General features: G+C 48.1%; 1 protein-coding gene across 4 annotated transcripts in view; it reads right to left on the bottom strand.

Annotated features, from left to right (window-relative positions):
- The window catches only part of GAPVD1 (GTPase activating protein and VPS9 domains 1), a 33,670-nt gene extending 8,561 nt beyond the window's left edge, over positions 1 to 25,109 (bottom strand). Inside the window, exons 1-16 of one of the 4 annotated variants that reach the window (XM_066610594.1) lie at positions 25,000 to 25,109; positions 18,386 to 18,607; positions 16,048 to 16,891; positions 13,694 to 13,780; positions 12,528 to 12,662; positions 12,231 to 12,420; positions 11,295 to 11,375; positions 7,610 to 7,770; positions 6,325 to 6,454; positions 5,916 to 6,041; positions 5,638 to 5,811; positions 4,634 to 4,774; positions 3,587 to 3,721; positions 2,350 to 2,469; positions 2,136 to 2,213; positions 1,380 to 1,744 (exon numbers count right to left, since the gene is read on the bottom strand). In XM_066610594.1, the coding sequence (XP_066466691.1) occupies positions 1,380 to 1,744; positions 2,136 to 2,213; positions 2,350 to 2,469; positions 3,587 to 3,721; positions 4,634 to 4,774; positions 5,638 to 5,811; positions 5,916 to 6,041; positions 6,325 to 6,454; positions 7,610 to 7,770; positions 11,295 to 11,375; positions 12,231 to 12,420; positions 12,528 to 12,662; positions 13,694 to 13,780; positions 16,048 to 16,891; positions 18,386 to 18,570 (2,952 nt within the window). In that variant the 5' untranslated portion in view covers positions 18,571 to 18,607; positions 25,000 to 25,109. Of the gene's footprint in view, positions 1 to 1,379; positions 1,748 to 2,135; positions 2,214 to 2,349; positions 2,470 to 3,586; positions 3,722 to 4,633; positions 4,775 to 5,637; positions 5,812 to 5,915; positions 6,042 to 6,324; positions 6,455 to 7,609; positions 7,771 to 11,294; positions 11,376 to 12,230; positions 12,421 to 12,527; positions 12,663 to 13,693; positions 13,781 to 16,047; positions 16,892 to 18,385; positions 18,608 to 24,999 lie in introns of all 4 variants that reach the window. The other 3 variants (XM_066610590.1, XM_066610591.1, XM_066610592.1) reach the window with 3 other exon arrangements.
- Positions 25,110 to 25,449: the final 340 nt, after the last annotated feature.

Here is a 25,449-nt window from a genome sequence, read left to right as displayed (position 1 = left end):
ATCTATCGCTGCTAGCAGTGATAATGGGGGGGGGGGAAGCTTTAACCTTTAGAATTACAGGCTTGTCTAGACAGGACCCACACTGCAAAAGCAGAACACTGGATTGTGAAATAGATATTTTTCGCAGTACATTTTCCACAATGACAAATAAGACATCTGTACAGTAAAGCAGGGACTGTAGCAAAAGTAAAAGCAACAGAACTGAGAATCACATGGGGTCACAAAAGACAGCAGAGTTCATACAAGAGATTCGATATCCACCTCCAGAACCATGTGAACACCACTGGAAATATTTTTTATTATTCTTTTATAATATTTTTATATTATATATGTTTTTTATTGAGACATACAAAATTATGCAGGGGATGGACAGAGTGGATAGGGAGATGCTCTTTACACTCTCACATAACACCAGAACCAGGGGACATCCACTAAAATTGAGTGTTGGGAGAGTTAGAACAGACAAGAGAAAATATTTCTTTACTCAGCGTGTGGTTGGTCTGTAGAACTCCTTGCCACAGGATGTGGTGATGGCATCTGGCCTGGATGCCTTTAAAAGGGGATTGGACAAGTTTCTGGAGGAAAAATCCATTACAGGGTACAAGCCATGATGTGTATGTGCAACCTCCTGATTTTTAGAAATGGGCTATGTCAGAAGGCCAGATACAAGGGAGGGCACCAGGAAGCAGGTCTCTTGTTATCTGGTGTGCTCCCTGGGGCATTTGGTGGGCCGCTGTGAGATACAGGAAGCTGGACTAGATGGGCCTATGGCCTGATCCAGTGGGGCTGTTCTTATGTTCTTATATTTCCCCAGATTCTCTCTCTCTCTCTCTCTCTCTCTCTCTCTCTCACTCACACACACACACACACACACACAGTAGGCCCCTTTAGGAGCAATTGGTCCAACTGGCTTAAAGTCAGCCCTGTAGGATTAGGAATACATCAAGCCAGTAGAGAAAGATGGCAGGGAAGCCGGCAGAAATTAACATTCTATGAAGGATTTAGCTGCAGAGACTGATTTGAGAAAGGAGCCTGAGGGTAATTAGTCTGTGGGACAACTTGCTACAGGATGTGGTGATGGCGCCTGGCCTGGATGGCTTTGAAAGGGAATTGGACAGATTCCTAGAAGTCCATCACAAGTTACAAGCTACGTGCAAGTACGTGCAACCTCCTGGTTTTAGAAATAGGCTAGCTCTGAATGCCAGGTACAAGAAGTGGCAACAGATGCAGGTCTCTTATGGCCTTGAGAGCTCCCTGAAGCACCTGGTCGGACACTGTGAGACACAGGAAGCTGGACTAGATGGACCTTTGGCCTGATCCAGCAGGGCTCTTCTTACGTTCTTAGGGCATACTCCATTGGGACTGTCCTCATCTCTCACCTCTCCTCCTCTACAAGAATCTTTGCTAGGAGACGAGGAAGATGACTGGGGGGCGTTCATCAGGACAGCTCCTCCCATGCCGCCAACAGGCACAGGAATCTCCCTCTCCTCAGCACCGGCTCGCCGATTCCAGCCAGGATCGCTCATCGGCCTACGGGCGGACGACACGATATCCGAGCTCCTGCTCCGCACGAGCCTCTCGGGGTAAGAGTACCGCTGCTTAAAGGCCTCCGAGTCCATGAGGATGGCGGTGTGAGAGCCGAAGTTGGGCAGCCTAGCCTCACTGCCCCCCAGAGTCCCTTCCAGGATCGGGGGATCTGGCGGAGGATGTGACGGTCTGGCATAGTGCACCTTGGGCCTCACCACTGCTGAAAGAAACATCCACGTTAGGTCTAACACAGCACTGCTACTCACGGCTGTTCTGACTTGCAGCTAAGTGCGTTTGCAGCTACACTATACGTATAAGGGTTCTGCAGCAACGGAGAGGGAAGCAACACAGGAACAGGTCTGTTGGGCCTGGCCTGGCAGGACTAAGGCAGCTGGACCCAACTCCTATGGCCAGGTCAAAATCCTGTGCCCATTTACTACAGAGGCAGGGGGAAGGCTTCCCCCTAGTCTGGCCTCCAGAAACTCTTTAAAGAGCCTGCCTCCTGGCAGACAGAGCCGTCAGTCCCCAGTGTCTGGATCACTAAAGAACGGCAAGTAGAGAAAACAGCTTCTCGGAGGCGCCAGTCACCCCCTGATCTGAAAGATTACCTTCATGTGAAGACAAGGGGTCAAACATGGCCAACAAGGAGTCTGCCTGAGAAGGGGGAGAGGTCAGATGGCTGGCACCTGAAATATGGAAAAATGTTCAGCATTTCTCCCTGAGCATTTTATTTGTCACACATCAAAAATTCAACTGTTTTAGGTGCACATATTGAGCCGCTGGCAAGTTTAACAGGTCAGGGTCCCCCTCCTGCCCTCTTACCATGTGCCGATTCATCCATATCGGGGCTGGTTACCGAATCTTTCCCGCCAAAGTCGGAGCTGCATTCAGACCGGAGGTCTTCAATCTTGTTTGGGATGTCTTCAGAGGTTGCGCTAATACCTTTCAAAGGAACAACCATGACAGTCTTGGAAGGAAGACACAAAGTCTTGACGCAGAATACTGTTATAACAGTCAGATGTTTCAGGGGATTATTTTGTGTAATAAAAAAATACAAGAGACAGAACACAAATTATAAAAACGAAACTACCAAATAAGCAACCTCCATATGAGTTTGGGTTTCCTGTTTTCCCACTCTCTTTTCTGCAGAAAGAAAGCAGACAGATGTCCCTTAACCCCTCAGATGCCCACTCCTAAATCTTCACCCTTTTCTGCCAGACCCATGCTTGAGAGTGGAGAGATCTGCTAAACCAAAGACATAACCACATCTGGAATCCCATCCGGCTGGGTCAAGGCCTGCAACCCTGAGGAGGCAATAAAAGCTATGCAATGCCTTGTTCTCTGGTTTACACTCTAATTACATTACTGATTTAGCAGCCATTCCACTGGGCTGCATCAGAGGGGAGAAAATGAAGCCCTCTTCAGAGACCCAGCAGAGACAGTGCCATCTTACTGTTTGTTTTCTCAAAGCTATTCAGGGACATGGCGATTTACAGAGAATGATAGCGCAGGTTCCCGCACCAAAGGGCTTACAGACAAAAGGGAAGCAACAGAGGACATCTGGTTCCTCCTCGCCCAGGGCTGTCTCAGTGGCCATTCCCTCAGACCACGCTGCTATTTGAAAGGTTTTGGTAGTTCAGGTGGCTCCCTCCCCATCCTTTTTCTCCCATTTGTACTGTCTCTACTGGACTGCAAGCCTAGGCTCGTTTTGTGTTTTTAAACCTATACAGTAGGCCCTCCTTAATTGTGGGCTTATCCATGGATGCAAAGCCGGAGGGCCTCAGAGGACCTCTCAGATGCGACTGGGAAGCCCTCTGCAAAGACTGAAAAGCTACATGCAGCCCCCAATTCCCCTGCCCCACCCCCCTAAGGGTTCCATTATCTGTGGAATTCGGTATCCACAAAGGGTCCTGGAATGGATCTCCTGCAGATACCGACGGCACACCAATTACAGTGCCTAGAAAGATAACGTCCTCCTTCCCTGCAGACCATTCCTCCTGCACTTTCCAGTTCAATTCTTTGGTCTTAGAAGCACAATAGCAACTCAAAGATGACTCACCAGACACGACACTGAGGCCTGGCGTGCTGGGACGGGAACTGACCTCCCTCACATCAGTGTCGTCGGAGGTGCTCCCCACCCCAGAACAGCTTTCCAGCTCCTGCAGCCTCTCCTCCTGCTTAAGGTCTGGGGCCTCTGAACAGGAAACACATAACACTGATCATGCTCCCTTCTTGAGATGGTCCTCAAGCAACTGAATGACAGTGGGTCTCAAATATTCTGCTTTTAGGGAACCCTTCCTCACATAAAATCCGCCTGTGCATTGTAGGGGAAGATCAGGAGTGGTGGGCCATCAACCTCTTGGGTGACTTTGTCTGCCATTATTCATCCTTCTGTTGAGAACCCCCGGTATCTCCCGGGACATAAAGTTGGTATGCAAAGAAAAAAATGGAGGGGGAGCAGGACTGAATTTTCAGGCAATGAGTGACTGCAGGATTCAAAAAACTGGCAAAAAAAAATTACAGAATTGTACTGGCACCATCAGACAAGTCCCTGCCTGCAAGGCACTTAGAATCTAAAGCTGAGCATAAGGAAAGAAAATAGAGGGTGAGATAAGTGTGGGAAGCCTCCCAGATGCAGTTACACAAACCTGGTTACAGTTAGAGAAGAGAGTTAAGATGACAAACAGAACACATAGAAAAAGGAGAGTTTGGGGGAGAATGGGAAGGGGGTGGGGACAGGGGGTGGGGAAGGTGCTGTGGAAGGGAGTTACAGAAATGGCAAAACTGGGGGGGGTGATGTTACTTAAGGAGCCTCTGGGCAGCTAAGGGCAATAGAAGAGACTGAGCCACAAGCAGGAATATAAATGAGAAACAGGATTCAAGGGAAAGGGTGGAGTGAGGCTTTAAGAACTTTAAATAGCGAAGGCCAGGAGTTTTTGCAGAATCTGGAAAGGGCAAAGGGAAGAGATCCAACACTGTTCCAACACCTTTAGCCTCTCTGCCAGCCACAGAAGCAAGAGGGCTCTGTGTCCATGATTCCAGCCTCAGATATGTGAGAAATAAAGTTTTCCTCTGCTAATTTTTTTTTTAAATTAAGGGTTCTGACCTGAGTCACTTGGCAGCACTTCGACACTCCAAGCTTCGCTGGTGGTTTCCGAAATAGTGGAGCCCGTGCAGGGGTCAAGCAGCACCGATCCTGAGCCGGGCAGACACAGTAAGCTCCCCAGCATGTTCTCTGCCGCTGCACCTGGGGAAGCAACCCCAAAGGTCAAGAGCAGGGAGGCACCCAAAGGCTATCATTCCTGTCTCCCACCCGTGGCTTTTAAGGGAGGATCTTCCCAAGGCTATGGAGGAACATGAGACTGGCATCCTGGGATGACAGGAAACCCCTAGCTACCAACATTTTAAAATATCTTAAATTGCATTTGTTTAAAAAAAAACGTACAAGTAACTTTAAGAAACAACTTTGTTTCATTTAAAGCTGTTCTGTCATAAAAGTGTTGAGGAAAAGAATCCCCCCCCCCCACCTGCATGGGTTTTCTCCAACCTGGAAAACTCACATGTACTTCAGCATTTAATATTGGAAAAGTTTGGGGTCTTTACTTATTCCAGGACTGCCCCCCCCTGTGGGTACCAATTCCCATGGATAATCAAATCCACCGTCAGCCCTCATAGGACCTCCTGGATATGTTCAGGAGACACTTTCGGGAGATCCTAGAGGCCCTCCGGTCATGGGTTCATCACCCACACAGAGTCAACTCTGCAGGTGCTGAACCTACAGTTAGGGAGGGTCCACTGTGGTTGGCAACCTTCAGTCTCGAAAGACTATGGTAGAAGCATACAGCACCTGGTATTCCCAAGCGGTCTCCCAACCAAGTACTAACCAGGCCTGACCCTGCTTAGCTTCCGAGATCATGGTCTAAGCCTACAGCACCCGGTATTCCCAAGCAGTCTCCCATCCAAGTACTAACCAGGCCTGACCCTGCTTAGCTTCCAAGATCAGAGATGTGCAGGGTAACAGTTGCTGCTGAGGGTCCACTGTACCAGGCCCCAAGTGTCTCTCCTCCCACCCACCCCCTGTACACCTTGCATCCCCAGCATCACAATTACCTGCAATTTCTTGCAAGCGGTCCTCGTCAATGTTTGGGTCAAAGTCGCTCCCCAGGACATCGGTACTCCACGTTTCGCTCACCGTTTCTGAGATGTCTCTATCGTCAGTTAAGCCCATCATGTCACGAATCTCAAATTTGCGGAGCTTGTCGTCAAGGTTATCTTGGGTGGTGGCTGTTGTAAAGACACGTTTTAATTATCCACAGGTTTGCGGTGGTTGATTTTTTTTTTAAACCATGGAACACCTCTGTTTAAGCACTCACTGCTATGATGCCAACCTTGTTCATGCTCAAGAAGCTGCAGAGCTTCCACTCCGTTGCTGCCGGACGGGCCAGCACCCAGCTCAGACACAGATTCTCCTTCTAAATCCAGTGAGGAGACAGAATTGGAGCGGTTTGAAGGGCCTGTTGGAGAGAGATTGGGGTGTCGGCCTGAACTCAGTAGAAAGATATGCCCACAAAGCGCAACGAAGAAAGCAAAAGACAGAACAGAAATTGCTAGCAAGGTGACACCCCCTCACTCCACACAAAACACAACAATGCCCATTTTCAACACAAGTTAGCCAATGGAATGAGCGGATGTTGCAGATTTTACAACAGCGGCAGAGATAAACACGCTAGCTACAATGAAAAGAAGCTCCTTTTAAATACACCGTCTGACAGACAAGATACTAAAGTGACCCTTCACCTTCAGATATTCCTTCCAGATTATCACTGCAGAGGGAAAAGCGCAAGGTTTTATCAGGTTTACCGTGGAGTTTGGTTTCATCGACAGGGACATCTCCTTGCCCTCCATCAGAAAGCTGCATGTTTAAAACCTAGCAGAGAAAGGAGAGAAGATTTTTAAAGAACAATTTCACCCTCCATCCTCTCCAGCTGAGAAACATTTGGTGCATCTCAAATATCCAAAACAAAAATTTAAGTTTGGGTCGAGCAAACCAAGTTCTATTTCCCGGCTCACTGAAAGCTACATCCATGGGTCCAGATCACTTGGCCTGGCATTTTGAAACAGCTGAAGACACCACAGAGCTATAGGGAAGATGCTTCTGTGGGTTTTGACATCAGCCAGCTCCTGAGTCCATCAGGAGCTAATGGGGGGGGGGGCAGGTAAACATGTTAAGTCTATTGCAGCAAAAACCATCAAGGTTCTTGTACCACCTTTAAAATCAATCAAGCCATTTCAGTAGCAGTTTTCATGGTTGCCATCCACTTGCACCCGATGATGTAACTGTATTTTAAGGGCAGCAATGTGGGATCTGTATAATTAGACTGCAGTTATAAAACACTTACAATTTCTTGTTTATATTTTATATTACAATGGGCCCTTGGTATCCACGGGGGGTCGATTTCATGACCCCCCTCCCACTCCCTTCAGGCCAAACACAACACTTCCAAGCCTCTGGCTGGCAACCTGCAGTCTCGAAAGACTATGGTATAATCCTACAGCGCCCGGTACTCCCAGGCGGTCTCCCATCCGAGTACTAACCAGGCCTGACCCTGCTTAGCTTCCGAGATCATGGTATAAGCCTACAGCACCTGGTATTCCCAGGCGGTCTCCCATCCAAGTATTAACCGGGCCTGACTCTGCTAAGCTTTCCCACTGCGGATACCAAAATCCATAGAGGCTGAAATCTGTGGCGGGCGGAGGGCAGGGTGCAGGTGCTGCCAAAACTTAAGAGGCTGTGCCAGGCCCTCTGGAAGTTGTGCTGGCCTTCCAGCCTACTCAGAAGACCTCCTGGAAGTGACCTCCCCCCACACACACACCTCAGAACACCTCCCCCACACAACTAGAAGTCACTGGTGCAAACGGGAAGGTCATGTCCAGGAGGCCCTCTGAGGTGAGGACTCAGCATCCACTGATGCCAAGCCCATGGACAAAGAGAGCCTACTGTACATTAAAATCCCACAGCAGTGTTATAGGGGACAGCACCCCTTCCAGCAATATGACTCTTTCATCGCTGCAGGGCCAATACCTCATTTTCTGACATCATTCCGGGAGTTATTTGGGGCCCCGTCCCAAGGGAAATAACCAGGACTTCTTCTGGCTGCACTTCCTGTATCGTCTCCTGGGAGGAGCCGTCATAGTCTGCATGCTGGTCCATCTGGATGTTTGACCGGCTTCTGCTGCGGGTGGCTGAAATATTTTGGAATAGTTTTGTTACAAGACTATTGAGAGTTTAAAAGAGGTACGTGTGTGCGTGTGCGTTTTGAAAAGAGGCAAACACAAACTCTACAATGATGGTGTGTAAGCACATGCATACTGAAGAACAGGCAAAGAGCGCATTTACAGGTCAGCACCGGGGCGCTCCAACTGCCATGAAAAGATGCAGGTTTCTTAGCTCAAGTATCTCACACACACACTATGCTTCTCCATCAACAAAAGCCAGGAAACCACATCGGGTACCCCATCCCTCTGGTGTAAATCACTGAACACACAGTGACTGACAGACCTGCCAAAGGTCTACTGGTCAGTGTCGACCCCGGATGGCAGCATCATGTGTTAAATGTGCAGAAGGAGAAATCCTGGTGGTTGGCACTTGTCACATGTCAGAGGAGTAGGGGCAAGAGAGTCAAAACTCTGTCTCCCGTACAACCATGTATGCAAAGCCCTACCACAGAGGTGCAACCAAGCTTCCCTGAGCTATCATTCTGCAGCCAAAGCAATTTAAGCTTTCACTACTAAGTCTGCAAAGCCCGCACAGAAGTTTCAATGGCCCTTCACTTATTCCCATTTTGCTCATGCCCTGTTTCTTGAAAGGCACCATGCCTGGCTCTCTTCAGTCTCCTGATAATCAGAACTTCTCTGTTGTCCATTTTGGAAATCTACACTGCATTACAGCTATATCTTTCAGAAGATGGTAGATCTAAGTCAATTCCCAGGCAGTCAGTGACATATGCTAAACTCCCAGTGATACAGGATGAGAGTTTCTGAGTTTTTTGCTCAACCATCTCAAAGGAGGCAGGACAAAGAAGGAGGAATCCCCTTGGTTGAGACTAGAAGTGTCTCTTAGAGGAAGAAAAGATCATCACGAAAAGACAAGTTGCTGAAGGTGACAAGTAGGGATAAAATCCTCATTTGAAAGTCTTGGCAAATGTAGAACGTATCTGGTGGGAAAAATAGGATATCTATCCATCTTTTATAACAGGCACCCCAGGAGCTCCCCAATTTTACTAAGTCAGTCTCTAGGTATCAGCAATAAAGCTGACTGCAGACTTTCAGGACTACGCCATGCTTCCTGGACAACAGCTGTAGCTAAAGCATTCTTCAACCTTGCGGCCGAGACGCCAATGGGATTGTGAAGCCTCCTCAGTTGTGGGGTTGTGGCAACTTACGGGAATGAAAAAGGTTGAAGACCACTGAACTAGAGCACCACCAGGTCAAGAGAGGCGCACTTCAGGTATCAGGGGATTGTGTTCCAAGTTCCCAGCAATTGTGCTAAAATCACTTTCACTAGAGCCAGGCTTCAGGGTACCTTTTTCTGCTCTCTCTGATAAGGATATTTGGCTACAGTGAACAGAGCTGGGAGGGCATTACAAGGGTGGGGTGTGGGCTGCAACAGAGGCGGGGGTGGGAAGGTAGGGTCCTGGAGGGAGGGGGGTAGATCAATGCCAGGTCCCCAGTCTCATACTGTATTTATTCATGTACCAGGGCTGTGGCATGAAAAAGTTTGAAGAACACTGGGCTAAAAACAAGTGATGAGAGATGAAGGAGCTCCATGACTGCAAGGAAAAAAACTACAAATCCTGCCATTAAGACAGGCATTTAAAACAACTTGGTGCCAAAGCAACAGTATCACAAGGACTAAGGACTCTGGATCTTGGGGAATACCTAAGTTCGGGCATAGCACCATACTGGGTTCAAAACAGCCAAGCCTGAGTCTTCAAAAGGCTTGCAGAAAAAAAGAGGTGCTTACTTTTCTTTTAAAAATAATGCTCTTTCACCCAGTCATGATGCACAAGAGGGAAACAGAGCAGAACTGAGATGAAACATAAAACGTTATAAACACACACAGACAGATATGTAAACACCCACAGTTCCCCCCCTTTTTTTATAAAGACTAAGGACATGAGCACCACCACAACACACACCACAGAATTTCAAGCAAGATAGATTTTTCTAAGCTTCCAGAAAATAAAAAACAGGGCGACTAGCCAATGCTTGCAGCTTGGGAGGGAATACAAGAATAGCTTATATAAATCCACAGATTTATGTGTCAAATCTTGCCCTGCCCCTGGATTGGCTCAAATCAGGTCACAGAGGGAGTTGTATGTTTAGGTGTCCCCAATGGGGAAAACACGGCCTCTACCCTGCACGTGGAAACACGGCCTCTACCCTGCGTGGGTCAGTGTGGAAATATACATCACACACAGCTGCAACCTGAAGCAGGGGGATCTGGGGTAAAGCTCAACCATTGGATTCTGCCATGGCATGAACTGGCTCAAATCATGCTACATGTCACTGCATTGGAGAAGTTGACCACCATGTCAGATGATTCTAAGTAATTTTTATATTGAAAAGTGGATTTTTGTTGGCAACCTTCAGTCTCGAAAGACTCTGGTATCGCGCTCTGAAAGGTGGTTTTGGAACAGCGTCTAGTGTGGCTGAAAAGGCCGATTCGGGAGTGACAATCCCTTCCACACCGGGAGCAAGTGCAGTCTGTCCCTGGTCTGTCTCCCTGGCTATGGGCCTTCCTTCTTTGCCTCTTTGCCTCAGACTGTTGGCCAAGTGTCTCTTCAAACTGGGAAAGGCCATGCTGCACAGCCTGCCTCCAAGTGGGCCGCTCAGAGGCCAGGGTTTCCCACTTGTTGAGGTGGGATTATAAATCTTGTTGAGGTGGAATTATAAAAGTGGATTATAAATCTCATAAATAAAATAGCATCCATATAACTGGTTGCCTTTTGGGGGGGGGAGAGGAAAACATCCATGTGGTGATCATAGTGTAGCGAGATATTAACTGACCTTCATCCAGCACACTGACAGGTGATCCGATTCTTGAAACGCAGAGGAACTGGGGAACAGCCTCTGACATGCCCCAAGAAGCTGTGCTTGGAAGGGGGGCACACACAGTGGCCCAGGGCTTCAGCATATCTTTGGGACCCAGATGACTAGGATGACGTTCTGCAGGTCTGCCCCCAAACGACCCCATCTTTGCTCTCGGCAAAAAGAGGCTGCGGCAAAGGTTAATTTCAGGGAAACTAGGGAGTTTGGGGCTCCACCCCAATATCAGACATTTCCCGTTCCCCATTTTCCAAGGGTTGGCCACCTTATCTTAGCATAAGAAATCTGGGTTTTGGGATGGCATCCAATTCTGCAACAGTGCAGAAGTTGACAGTCCAGTCCTGCAATGTTCGAGGTCCGTTGGGAATTCCCAGAATGCCAACCCAACAAACTGGACAAGCTTTTCCTCTTTGCAGCAACCTCAAAGCCAGACTGAGAGCATTTCTCACACATCAGCTCTGACCAACATTTTCCAATATGTTCTCTAGCCTTCAAAAATGCAATTTATTCTTAGAACATAGAAAACAGAACAAAATAGGAAGCAGAATAAAATAAGGCGCCTCCTGGAGAGCAGCTGGGGACACAGACATGCAGGCAAAGCACGGCTTCAGAGAGAGACTAACAAAGAGGTAAGAGGACAGGAGGATTTCGTTACCCACCAAATGGGGTTACTAGGTTTATGTGAGCGGTCAGGTTGGTGGCAGATGCATCCCAGGCAGTGATGGCTGCCAGCTGTTGTCCTGAATGGACAGCGTTAAAGAGAAGAGAACGTCAAGCCGTTGGGAGGAGAGAAAACACAGTCGCAAAGACAATACACACAGAAATCCTTCGCTGGAGAAACGGGCACCCGGGGTTATTTCAGGCCAGGAAAAAAAAAATCAGGCTTTATTTAGGCACACGCTGAGTTGTGTGCGCCACAACTATGGAAAAGCTAAAAGTTGCAATATAAGGTACAAAATTCTGTTTCTCAAGTGTCTTTTTGGTTTGTTTTTTTAAAAGGCATATTTCTAGACCTCATAGTTGCTTAGCCATGCCTGAAAGTACTGGTGGCCCTACTTATCTACAGGTCCAGATCTGCAGATATGAGTATCCGCAGATACCGAGCCCGTGCTGCTGAGGGCCTCCCGGACACAACCGGAAGTCACTTCCAGCGGCTTCAAGTCCTGAGGTTCGGGGAAGCTGGGTGCAGCCTCCCCACGCCTCTAAACACCTCCTGGATGCAAGAGAACGTCTCCAGTCTGAAGACCCAGTCTGAAGAACCAGAAACTGGCTTCTGGTTGCGTCTGGGAGGCTGTGCACTGTACCCAGCTAAGTTACTGGAACTGTCCTGTCCCCCCGATTTAATTATCTGCAGATTCCGGTTTCCACAAGAGGTCCTGGAACCGATCCCCAGCAGTTACTGAGGGCCTATAGTATACTGAAAATGGCTGATAGCATCTCAGAAGCTACAGAGGCGTTACTTCCAGTGGTGGGGAACAGGGATCCAATATCCTATGCAGCTCATCATCCCTTTCCTTGACTAGCAAACAAATCCCCCGTTTTTAAAACCATACAAGATGTGAATGTGACAGAAGCCTGCTCTCGCTCTTCCTCACCTATGGGCAACCGGTTTTTTTTGTTGGCTGGCGTGGTCGCAGGCGAGAGTTGCGGTGTGTTGTACGGCGTCATTTCCAGACTGCTGCTTTTCCCCGGCTTGTTCTGGGGTAAGTTTAACAGCAGGTTCTCCAAGGCCATCCGATCTTCTTTCAGCTGGTCACTGGACATGACATTCCGCATAAAGCCAACCTGAAAATATGGGTGTGGTGGTTAAAGTCACAAAGCACACAGACCGCACACAGAACCTTCTGTGGCTGCCTCTGAAACACCACCACATGAAACATGACGACACTTACCAGGGCTGTGAGCTGGCTGTAGGTCATGTATACCACGGTTCTGCTCAGCCCTTCCAGAAGGTTCACAGAAGACATGGGAGGGGTTTCCACGGCGCGTCCGCTGATGACAACGTCCAGGAATGCAGCCACACAGCCCTGTAAGGAGAAAACCGGGACTAAGTAAGCCCTTCCGATATTCCAGAAGTGTGGAAACTCACCCATCATCAAAAAGACTTCTATGCTGCCAAGAGGGGAAAGGGAGCTTCGATTTCTCATTTATACAGGTAGCAAGACAAGCAGCGGCTAGTGCGTTGAGACAGCTGAAAGTTTTTGACTGAGCTTGGCAGCAACTGTTACCTTGCAGATGCCCGATCTCACCTGAACTCAGAAGCTAAGCAGGGTCAGGCCTGGTTAGTACTTGGATGGGAGACCGCCTGGGAATACTGGGTGCTGTAGGCTTATACCATAGTCTTTCGAGACTGAAGGTTGCCAACCAATGCTATGTTACATTTCATTTGATAAACCCCCTTTCAGAGAATACTGGAACAGAGCAACAAGATGGCAACAAGATGCAGGTCTCTTGATGTCTTATATGTTCCCTGAGGCATCTGGCGGGCCACAGTCAGATACAGGAAGCTAAACTGGATGGACCTTTGGCCTGATCCAGTGTGGCTCTTTTGATGTTCTTAACTACGCCAAGGAAAAATGTTTATGCAAAGTACTGAACTCAGTCTGAGAATTAATCTTGGAACTAGCACTTTAATGTTTAGGAATGGATAACGCTACACAGCGTATTTATTTTGTATGTTCTCTTTTTTCTCCTTTGCTTTAGTATTTCAATTCTTGTTTCTTTTTGTATATTGTATATTTTTATATTGAGAGTCAAGACTTACAAATTCACCGTTCGTTGTTATTTCCAAAATGTTCTCCACACACAGTGCCAAACTTCTACTTCATAAATGCAAGCCACCTGCATTTGACTGCACCTCCTGTGTATTATGGATTCTGCTGGGAAAAGAGTCCCTCACTGCTGCTCACATTTCCTCCTGGTTGTAACAAAAAGTCTTTTTCTCTGAGGGCCAGGGTGCTCTTTATGGTCTGACCACAGGCTACATGGGCTCATCTCCTGATTTAAGGTTCTGCTGAAGAAGACGCTGAGTGAACACCGACATGGACTTGGCACTTACTTTGTCAAATTTACCCAGGTGGCTCTTTGTGCGGGGGTCTGCTTCTTCAGAACCGGTCATAGCCAGCTGCTGCAGGAGTCTGCCCACCTAGAAATGAAGAAAACCAGATGGAGATAAAGTTTTAGCACTGGCAGAAGAAAGGGGGGAATGCCCAAGTTGAAGCCAGTTGAACAAAAAAAGAACTATTCAGAATTCAGCCTGCCCAAGATTTGAAACCTCATTTCTGCACTACATGTTAACTATAATATTTGCATGAAGTTTCCTCAGGAAATACCTGACCAGACTTTCTATTCCCTTATGAAAACTTTCAATGCCTCACGCCAGCTCAAAGAGTTCCTTGTTCCACAGTTCTTGCATCTTAAGTGTATGTATTGCTATGGGGAAAAAATCAACAAGGCCTGTTCTCAACTAAGCAAGCCATAGCTGCTAGCTTGAACGTTGCATAGGACATGGATTTCTATAGATATTTAGTGGGTGCCAAAGGATTAAATTCAGATTGGAATCAACACATCTGCGTGGTCTTTGCGCGAACACAGAATGTACGCGACAAATCTGACAGTTGGAGAATCACAGCTTTTATAAGACAGAGATTGAATAAATCAAAAGCCCTGCCTGTTTCTACTAAATCTATGCTCTATCTATATCTATAGTGAGTCTCTTGGTTACGCAGAACTTCTAAAGCAGTGTACCACCTTCACCTGCTGAGGTGCAGACAGAAAGTCCAGTGTGCAGGACTGAAAGTGAGGTGCAGACAGAAAGTACAGTGTGACCAGAACCCAGTACAGGATCAAACTTTTAAAAGGGTCCTAGAATGGCCAGCTAGATTTCCACTCCCACATGGGTCAATAAAGGCCCTGACTTCTACAGGACAACCAAAAGGTCATGATTGAAGCATGCTTGAAATTGAGGTGACCAGAAGGCAGAATGCTCTGGCGACCTCATTACAGGCAGAAAGAATGGGCAAAATGGCAGATCAGCTGCTGACTGGCTAGATTTTGCACAAGGACAAATTGCCTTGCCCACCACACTCATAAATGCTTTTCAGTTCCCCACCCTAACCACTAGTTCTCACATGAAGAACTGGTGTTGGATCACCTTTTAGACACAGACTTAATTTCTCTCTCTCTCCCCCTCCCTCCCTCCCTCCCTCTCTCACACACACACACACACACACACACACACACACACACACAGAGAGAGACACAGAGAGAGAGAGATACAAACTCTCTCTCTAGAATGACTAGAATAAAACCTTCTCCAATAAAACAGCCGTTTGAGCTTATTGCTCAAACAGTTCATCATCCCCTTATCTCAACAACAAAAGACATTATAAAAGCAGCAGCAGCACCACCAACAAAACAAGGCTCCTTGGATAAAGCCCTATTTCTTGCCAGTGAAAAAAGGGAAACCACACACATACACAAGCTGTGGCAGTTTAGAAACTAGCAGCCTTACCTGCAGAAAAATTCTGAAGTGCCTGGGCTCCAAAAACACTTGCTGGTGGCAGCTAGGAATCTCATTTCATTTTCCCCCTCAGATTTGCTCTTTATGGGCAACTCTAGTGTGGAGCAGTGGCTGAAGTGTTTGACTAGGGCTGGAGAGAACTGGGATTCAAGCTCCCTTGTGGGAGAAGCTCCCTGAGTGGTACAGTCACACTCTCTCCATCTAACCTAATTTGCAGGGCAGCACGTCTGGCCTCACGCAACACTGACTACAATCAAAACAATATTGGCCAAGTGCCCAGTATGTCAGGCCATCCTGAGCTTTCCTTACGAATAGGGAGGACCAGGGATCAACTCCTATAAGAAAATAAATAAATAAACCCTACCATAAAAGACACTGGTCACTCAAAAACTACAAGCCCTCCTAAACGTGTGTTTGTGACACACTGTGAGAAAAAGAGAACCAACTCTCTCCCCCAGTCGACACACTTGGAGGTACTCCTTATTCACCACAGATGTCTAGGCCAAATGGTTATTTCGAGAATTTTGTGAGCTTGCCCTCCCCAGAAGGTCTTCGCCTTAAAACAGCCAACCGCCAAGGTCAAAAAGTCCTAGCTGCTCCATTCAAGCAGTTGTTTCTCACTGCTTATGGCACGATGTGGGAAGTGGGAGTAAGGAGCAGCTGGAAAATGCGCTCCAAGAGGCAGGAAGGATTTTGCAAGCACGGCCCCTGAGCAAGCTTTGCATTTGGACCGCACTACCCAGACACATGATCCCCCAATGAGAATCAACACCCCAAAAGTCTCTCGTCTAGAAGCACCCTTCATTTCTAAAGCATCACAGCACCTTCTTGCTGCTTCAGGCCTAACACAGTACCTGTTAAAACGTGTGTATGTATGTATAAAATCATACCTGCATCAGGTTAAATCTGGCCACTTCGTTGATTGGAGCGTCAGAGATAATCCCGTACTGTTCTGGGTTGACCACTGCAGGGCAAATGAAGCAGGCCAGGAGGAGGTCAGTGCACATGGCTCTCACTTCTCCGATGTCCAGCCTGTCCACGCACGAGAGCGTTTTGTACATCTGGGAGACAATCCACCGCAGGCTGTGGGGGAAGCAGTAGGTGTTCTGCTTGAGGTAGCCAATGAACTTGTTCACCAGGGCCACCAGCTTGGCCTCGTTGGACTCCACCATCTCCTGGACTTTCTGCCTGAATTGGTCGGTGCCTTTCTCCCCAAAGAGCTTCTCCTGCTGGGCTGGGGAGAAGCGCTCAATGAGCTTGTTTGGGTCCGTCTCCAAGTGGTCCTCGTCCTCTACCAGCAGCTGCATGATAGGTTCGTGCAAGGTGGCAGTGAGGAAGAGCTTGGCCGAGAAGAGGCCCTCGGAGAAGAGCTTGAACAGGATGCTGAAAGCACAGGTGCCTCTCCTCAGAAGCCGCCGGGGGTTGTCGCTCTCCTTGAGTTCAAACTCAATCAAGTAGCGCAGGACCTGGAGGAGGTAGCTCTCGTCTTCTGGCATGATGCAGTTGCCATAGATGGAGGTGAAGACCAAGTGGATGACGCTCTGTGTGTTCTCCTGGTTGAGTTTCTCCCCGGCAACCAGGCAGGAAGCGATGAGACGAGGGTTCTCGTGCAGTCTGTTGAGGAACTCTCCATAGGCTGTCTCCTGGAAGCCCAGCTGCTTGTACCCGTCCACAAACTGTGTGTCCTCCAAGACCTTGGCATGCTGGCAGCATTCGGCTGGGGAGGCTTCGGCACTTTCGGAACAAAGGAAAAACCACTTGTTTATTCCAAAGCGTCATGCCCCACCTTCCAAACAAACTGATCTCCAAAGTGCTTAGGAAAGAGTAAAGGGGACTCTCCTTCTCCACAAGTTCGGCATCCACAGATTTCAGTGCCGAGCCCGCAGCTGGAGGGCCTCACAGGACCTTCTGGTTGCACTCAGGAGGTCCTGCAAGGCCATCCCCACGAATTCCATTAACCACAGAAATTGGTATCTGGGAGAAGGTTCTGGAACGGATCCCCCGCAGATACAGAGGATTCACTGTATACAAATTGGCAAAGAGACACGCTTTCTGATGTTCCTGACATTGCTTGGAGCCTATGGCACGCCCAAGAGAAAGCAACCCCCCCTCCTTCAGGAAGTGTAAAATCTCCAGAGAGGAGACCCAGGACTCTCAAAACCTGTCTACATGAATGGCCTAGAATGTCCCGCACAGCTCCCTCCAGCCAACTCCACTTCCAAGGGGGCCAGGCAGCGTCACATGGTCCCGAGGGCAGAGGGAACAACGTGACGCTGCAAGCAACCTATCATGCTGCAAGCACCTCCACTGATACCCATAAAATTCATTGAAAAAGGGCTGCTTTACAGTCACCCAACATATTCAAGACACACTTCCTTATAACAAAAAAAGGGAAGGAGCCATGTAAACACATTGAAGAGGTACTTCTGGCAAGTCACCTTAAAAGAAGCTTTGACACTTTCAGGAAAAGGCTTTCAAGTTCCTTTTCTCTCTCCTTGCACCTCTTTCAAAATTCTCCCTTCTTTTATCTACTGTTCCTTAATGTTACGATGTCTGATGCGCGTTCCCTAGTGATGCTGAGCCAGCAGTTGGAAAACAGAAACTTAGACAAGCTATGGCTAAAAGGGAAAAACCCTGGTTACAAGCTTATGCCTTTGACTGAAATGACCTGAAAAACACACTTCCCCAACCACAGTGGGCCCTCAGTATCCACAGGGGATCTACTCCAGGACCCTCACGGATACTGAATCCATGGATAATTGAATCTGCGAGAGGGCTGGCAGGACATCCTAGTTACCCACCTGGGGGTCATGCCTGGCCTCTCAGAGGCCGCGCCCAGCCTCCGGGCCTCCTCAGAACGCTTCCGGACATGACCAGAAGTCACCAGCACAAACCAGAAGCCTTCTGGTCATGTCCAGGAGATCCTCCAGCTTGGGTGTCAAGCCACAGATAGAGACAGTCCAATGTAGCTCTTTTTAAAAAAAATTGGGTTAACAATCCAATTCAAACGTCACACAGCACTTGGGGTTATAGCACTGAAAGTTTGGGGAAGGGCTGTTTGAATGCTCTCTGAAGAAAACCCACAAAGAGAGTACATCAGCGAGAATGCTAGACCAAAAACCTTCCCCCTCCAGCATGCTATAAGGGGGGTTTTTTCACATTGAAAATGGAGTCTGAAGTGGTACAGTCCTGGCAGGAGTCTTCCCTTCCCAATGGGCTGCTCATCACCTGGTTATGATCAGCCGGTCCAAGTTAATCCTTTGCTGTTTGGAAATCCAGGCAGTGCGGTACAGCTTCTCAGCGGTCTTCAGCACGTCAGCGTTCAGTCTCTGGATCAGCTGCTTTTCTGAGTTCACGTACAGCCGTTCTTGCTTGAGGTGGTGAGCCAGGGTGTGGATGTCCAGTTTCACCATCTTGGGGGTGTGTGTGGCAGAAGGGGGGGGTTACTCACTGCAGAGAAAAGAGAAAAAGAAATGACACCTTCGGTACAACTTTGGGCTAACCTGCAGGATTCAGCATCGAGAATGTGCTCGTGGAGGTTTCCAAAGCACGAACATTTCCCACCTTTGACCCCTTCTGGTTACTGGCATGACTCTTAAATGTGATTGTGGCTGGCTTGCTGCCTTTCCTTTCTCTACTTTGTAGTAATTAATTGCATTCTTCAGATACTTTCTTAGTGATAGGAACAGAGAGACACTGTTCGGTCCATCTCACTCAGAGCTGCCAAACACCAAATGGGTAGCATCTCTCCAGGATTCCAGGCAAAACATATTCTCCTTCCTACTCTAGATCCCACAGGGAGTGAACCAGGGACCTTCTGCAGGCAACGTGGGCAGTCTCCCACTGAACTGTGAGCCCTTCTTCGTATACGTAGCTGCCACAGGCTGAGTCAGACCATCTAGTTCAGTGCCGCTGTCACTGAGTCGCAGGGGCCTTTCCCCATCCTTGCCAGGAGACACCACAGGGACTGAACCTGGACTTTTCTGCGGGCAAAGGAGATGCTGTATCATTAGACTACAGCCCTTCCCAGTATATCCTACATACATTGTTCGCCATCTGAATACCTTCCCAGTATATCCTACATACATTGTTCACCAGCCCTTCCCAGTATACCCTACATACTTTGTAGGGTACAATCTGAATACATTGTTCACCATCTGAATACCTTAAATGGAAGGTAGGAAATGTAAATTTTTTAAAGAATGTAAAAATTTAAATGTAAATTTTTTAAAGAAAAACAAATTCACTTTGTTCCAAGGGGTCTTATGAAAATAAAAGCTGCGCCTTTCAGACTGCCTTCTGACTAAATCTTTACATTTTGTTTCACAAGATCTGTTTTTCAAGCATGGAATCACATAAATGCTTGTACTGTCCTTACAATAACAACAACAACAACAACAACAACCAACTTGTGTTCCTACAAAGAAACAATTGAGTCAGAGAACTACTCAGCATTTTATGGAAATGTGCCCTTGTCAGAATACGCACTTGTGCAAGATTGTGTGGGATTATTCTATTCATTCATGTGCAAAGAAAGAGAAGGGGGGAATAGAGAAAACCACCTAAAACACATCCAGACAACCACATTATCAAGTATTATTAAGTACGTTATTAAGTTTTTATTAAGCACATAAGTATGGCGGGGTAAGAAGAAGGCTGTGCATTGTAACAGATGAAAATAAAAAGATGCTTTATATTGAGCTTGTTCATCACTCCAGCTGGCCCAGTTCGGTCTGCTCTGACTGACAGTACTTTTCCTAGCCCAGGTACTTATGACCCTTCTCAACTGGAGATGCTACCAGCAACTGCACCTACCTTCTTAAAGCAATGTGGGGGGCTGTTCTACTAAGCTACGGCTCGGTCCACAGACGCTAACAGGAGCTGGTGTAGCATAGTAGCTAAGAGACTGAGCTGCAACACAGGACTTCCCTGGTCTGAATCTCACCTCTGCCACCTACTCATTAAATAGCCTTAGGCAAGCTGCTCTCTCTCAGCCTCAGATTGCCACACAGGGGTGATAATTACCTACTTATCTTACACAGCCGCTGAAAAGGACTATATTAAGGTAATATATGCAAAGTGCTTTGCACAAAGGTACACTAACGACATTACTGTGGGCACTCCTGTGGGTTTGGGACCCGCGGATTTGACTCAACACGGGTTCAACCCACACATCAGGAGGGTCTCACTGTACCTCCTAGATGTGGCACATCTGGAAGGTCCCTGAGGCCCTCCCTGTGGATTCCATTCAGTGGATTTTGATATCTGCGGGGGGGGGGGGGGAGGTCCAGGAAAAGATCCCCCATGGATACTGAGGGCCACTGTACTGTCATCCCCTGTAACCTATACACAGACTGTCTTCTGCCAAGTCAGAACATTGGTCTCATTAGCCCAATCAGCTTATTAGTCTACTCTTCCTAGCACCAACTCGCTTGCAGAGAATCTCTAGGAGATCCTTTATAATGGGAGATCCAAGTCCTGAAACCAGGACCTTCCGCAAGCAAAGCAGGGGGTTTTTCTCACTGAGATACAGCCTCAGAAATCTTGCTGGGACAGCCTTAGGCAGAAATCAACAGCAGAACTCCACCGCCAGCTGGTGTTCAGGAAACCAGGAGCTCCTCGTTTGCCATGCTCGGTTTCCGGAGTCTGCAGGGTATCTAGGACCAAGCATTCAATATACAACACTGGATAACGAGCAAGTGTTTAGATGAATGACGAAAACGAAAATGAGAAGGCAGCAGGATTCCCAGCTTGGGTGTGCAGGCTGTGAACTGACAGAGCTGCTTGCCAGTCACAGAACTGCACCCAGTAATTACTTACACACCCCAAAATAATTATACAAAAAGAGTTGGCTGGGCCCTTTTCTACAAGAAAGGAAGCGAGACCTTTTCTGGTTCTCAATTCCATTTACCTGTCTGCTAGTACCAATCCTGGAGATCTCAACCTTTGCTTACACCCCCCACTGCTTCAGTGGGGACTCAGGTAGATAAATACAGTTCAGTCTTGCCTACACGGGCTCCAGTGTCCCAGACAAGGATCTTTCCCAGCATTACTTGGAGATGCTGCCAAGGGCTGACCTGGAAACATAGGAAGTGACTTCCCATCAAGTCACACAGCTGGTTGATCTAGCTCAGCACTGGCCACACCAAGTGACACCAACAGGCTCAGAGGTTTATCTCAACTCTGACAGCTAAAGGATCCCAGTATTTTCTCCTTTGGAATCCACTGAGCCACAGGCCCTGCAGAACTGCCCATGCCAATGCACCAGAATCTGAGATCTGTTTCTAGCTCTGGTCTCAATGCAATCTCTCCCTCCTCCTGGTTTTACCTGCACTTTGCCGGTTGCGTGGAAGCTTGTGTTAGCAGGACCAACCCTGCGTGGATACTGGAGACCAAAGCTAAACAGGGCTGGGCAAAAGCGTGTGCTGCTTAGGAAGTGTTGAGAAGCCACCCACATGAATAAAAGCGATACTTGCAATTCAGTGAAATGGGAAGGATGAGACGAATACTCTCAGCAGATGACTGGGCGCCTTGGTCTCACTTTCACCATTGTCTAAGTAAACAGATATTGGAAGAACAGCCTGCCCTGCTGAGAGTCATCCACCAAGACATGGAAGTCAATGCAAGTTCCTTCCTCCATCAAGCTTCTACAGCAAGCGCTACAAATCATGAACGTGCTACTACGATGGGAAAGTGACTGACTATGCTCTTCCTTTTTCCGGAGCAAACAGGGATCGTTTGCAGCTCAGCGGTAGAGTCCTTGCTGTGCATGCACAAGGACCTCGGTTCAGCCGAAACCGAGGCTGCTGGACCACGGATCGGGCTCTGTGTAAAGGCAGCTACCTAAACAGTTTCTTAACCCAGGTCCTTCTGCTTAACAAACCTAAACTGACCAAGGCACCAGCTAATTTCAAGAGAACTCCAATTTATTTTATGGAAAGGTTTGCAGTACTTGCCATTTCTCTGAGATTTTGTATTCAAGAGGGTGGCGAAATATCCCACACTATGACAGAGCTAGGCCTCAATACCAAAAAGACAGCTTGAGGCTGGAATTACTTACTGGAATTACAGATTACTGCCCACTGTCAACAATCTTCATACTGAAGATCCCTTGATAAGTTTCTGAGGAACTCTTGGGGGGGGAACAATGAAGTCTTACAGTACTTTAAAGATGAACACAATTTATTTCAGTCCATGACAAACAGATGCCAGGAACCTCCAAAATATCCCAGAAACCACTACACTATGCAAGCAAACCTGTGTGTCTGATAACGCTCGCTATTGTATGAGCTAATGCGCGCCCCAAACACTGGAACCACAGACTCAATTCTAAAACAATCAGCACATCAAAATTACTTTGGAAAGTGATCACTGAAACTGGTAAAGACATAAGGATAAGTCCAAGGAGAAGCACTGTTGGGAATACAGGGTGATCCTCAGGCACAAAACCCTCCTAAAAACATTACTGGGATAAATCATTCTGATGTTATCTTTTCCATGTATGTGGGTTCGCAGGATCGCTTTAGAATGTCACCCTACCCTGCAAGAGCTAATGTTGCACTAGGGATGTTATAATTCCTGGCATTTGTTTATAAAATGTACTCAGGGATCCAATGTTGTTGTGTAAGCTTGCACAAGGAGATATAAACCAGCACAACGGCTTTAAATTCACCATGACCAACAGTTTGCTATCCTGCAAGCTGCAGGAACTGAGCTCTTTGCAGGGCAGTTAGCAGCTACAACATCTTTTTGAATAGCCTCAGGGTTGGGGCAATTAGTTATCTGATCTTTTCATCACCATTTGGCATCCCTCCAAATATCAGGTTGCGACTCACTAGTGGCACTCACCAGTGGGTCCCGACTCACTGTTTGGGAACCACCATTCTACAGGCAATTATTCTCCCTCCCCTCGTAAAACTCTCCTGGAAGCAAGCAGCAAGCTCTGTTTTTCCTGGATGGTTTTCTGCTTCTTGTCACATTGGCTTAGCTGTCAACTCAACATGAAAATGGGCGAGGCCAATTCAAAGCAGACCAAGGAAAACTATGCAGGAACTTGCCTGTCTTGCATTCAACCAAGCAAGCTGGAAGAGTTTCCCTGCTGAAATCACACACACACAACAGGTTTTCCATTTCCTACGAGTGACAGCCGAAAAAGGAAAGATATTGCTGACAAATTTAGGGCCACCAAGCATTTAACCAAGCAAAAAACAGCTTTGCTAGACAACACCACTGCCGCCATGACAGCAGGATGACAAATGCACCAGGTTTGTCCATTAGCAACTTTTTCTGTGTGGTCTGCAGCAAACAAGCATTGCAAAAGAGAAAAAAAAAAAGGATAGAGGGCAAAACAGTACAAGAACAGTGGAACAGAGACAGGAGGGATGGAACAGAGCACCTGTTTTGCTGCCAACAGGATCCCTGCCACATGCAAGCCATACCTCTCCACACAAGTCAGGGCTACACAGAAACCTGTCCCCCTCTACCCCCAACACTGGATGAATTGGTCCATACTGACAGGAATCCTGAGCAAGAGTGGAGACATTATATCTGCCTGTGCAAAACTACACACTACATGCCACACACGCAGGAGGGGGGAATCTGCCATCTACAGAACTGAGGCACACTGGATCAACACATTCACTGAACTACCCACGATAACCCCAAGCTCTTTTTCCCGGTTAATCGCATGCAGCTTAGACCTCATATATATGTATGCCGTGTAAATGCAAAGATGGGATTTTTTTAGCGTGGCTATCCACAGACTCCTCAAGTTATACTGTAACCGTGCTTAAGTGTGAGCACAGAAAACAACTGCACATTCTCCTCTTTTATCCTTGCTACCGCCTCCCTCCACTTCCGCTATTGCCTCCCTTAAAATCTGTAAGCCCCTGCGGAAGACGGAACACACACAAAACTTAGTAATAAAATGACTCAGTACTGGTATTGCACTTCCCAGGGTGCAAATAACTTCATGTGTAAGTATTGTTTTCCCTGTATTGCAGGTGTGTGTGTGAAATGTGAAGGACTACCTTGTGTAAGGCCACCTAGTGAGCTGATGGGAGAGGTGAGGTCGCACTGGAGAAATCCTGATAAGCTACTAGGCTATGTCAGCTCTGCTGAGACAGAGAGATAGTAACCCATTTTTGCCCGGCCCACAAGTGTACACATTAAGTCCCTGCTGTGTACACACAAAGTTGAGCTGATTAAGCCCTGCTAACTCGGCGAGGAGGCATTCCTAAAAGCAGTAGCTCTCTTATACTCAGCAAGGGGAACTCTCCACACCAGCACAGCATATCCAGGGCCTTCTGGGAGAACACTGAGCCCTTGGGTCAATCATGTCCCTGCACTGTAAGCCCCTTGAGGGCAGAGACCTGCCTTTTTATTTCACGTATTCTGAAGCACACACTCCCATCGAGACACAATGCATGTACTTATTAACATCATTACACACATACATACACACACATACATACAGAAGTACACACGTATGTACTTCGACATACACACTCAAGTGTGCATAAACGTTCACACAGGTGTGCACACACACATACATGTACAACTACCTACGCACATACAAGTACACACATATGTACGTACACACACACAAAGGGGGTGGGACCATCCCTAACCTTAGGCTGAAAGGGGTGTGGGGGGGCGTACAAAAAAGGCCTAGCCAGGCCACGCCCCTCTATCAGGCAGGCCACGCCCCCTCCAGGCCCAAGCAGCCCCCTCAGGCCTCCTGTCAGGGCGCGCGCGCCCCCCTCACGCCAGGCCCCACCGGGGCGAGCCGCCAACTTGGCCCGGTCCGGCCCTGCCTCCCGTCCCGTCCCTCAGACACCGACCTGTGAAGCTGAGATCGCCGCCTCCGTCGTCGTCGTCGTCGCCACCGCCTCGGCCTCTGCCCGGACCCGCCGCCCAGCTCAGCGCGAGCTCTTCCAGTCAGCCACCTCCCCCCTCCTCTCGCTCGCGCTCGCTCTGCCCCGCCTCCGCGCGAGAAACGCACTGCGCATGCGGAAAAGCGGAGCGCCTTCTCCCGAGGGCAGATGGGAAATGTAGTCCTGGGGGATGAGACCGCACATACAGCATCTGCTCGAGACACGCACTGTGCATGCGGGAAAGTGGAACCCTTCCCGGGGCAGATGGGGAATGTAGTCGTGGGAGAAGAGGCTTAATCAGCTGAGCCACAGAGGTGGTGGAGGAGGCAGTGGGTGGGTGTGCCTCACTCTGCCCAGGTCCCAAGAAAGCCTCAGGGCAAACTGGAAGACACAGGGAGTGTGTGTATGTGTGTCTAT

This window comes from Tiliqua scincoides, chromosome 16, assembly GCF_035046505.1.
Source record: "Tiliqua scincoides isolate rTilSci1 chromosome 16, rTilSci1.hap2, whole genome shotgun sequence".
Classification (NCBI taxonomy): Eukaryota; Metazoa; Chordata; class Lepidosauria; order Squamata; family Scincidae; genus Tiliqua; species Tiliqua scincoides.
The sequence above is the reverse complement of the archived record's forward strand: the minus strand, read 5'-3'. Positions and strand labels throughout refer to the sequence as shown.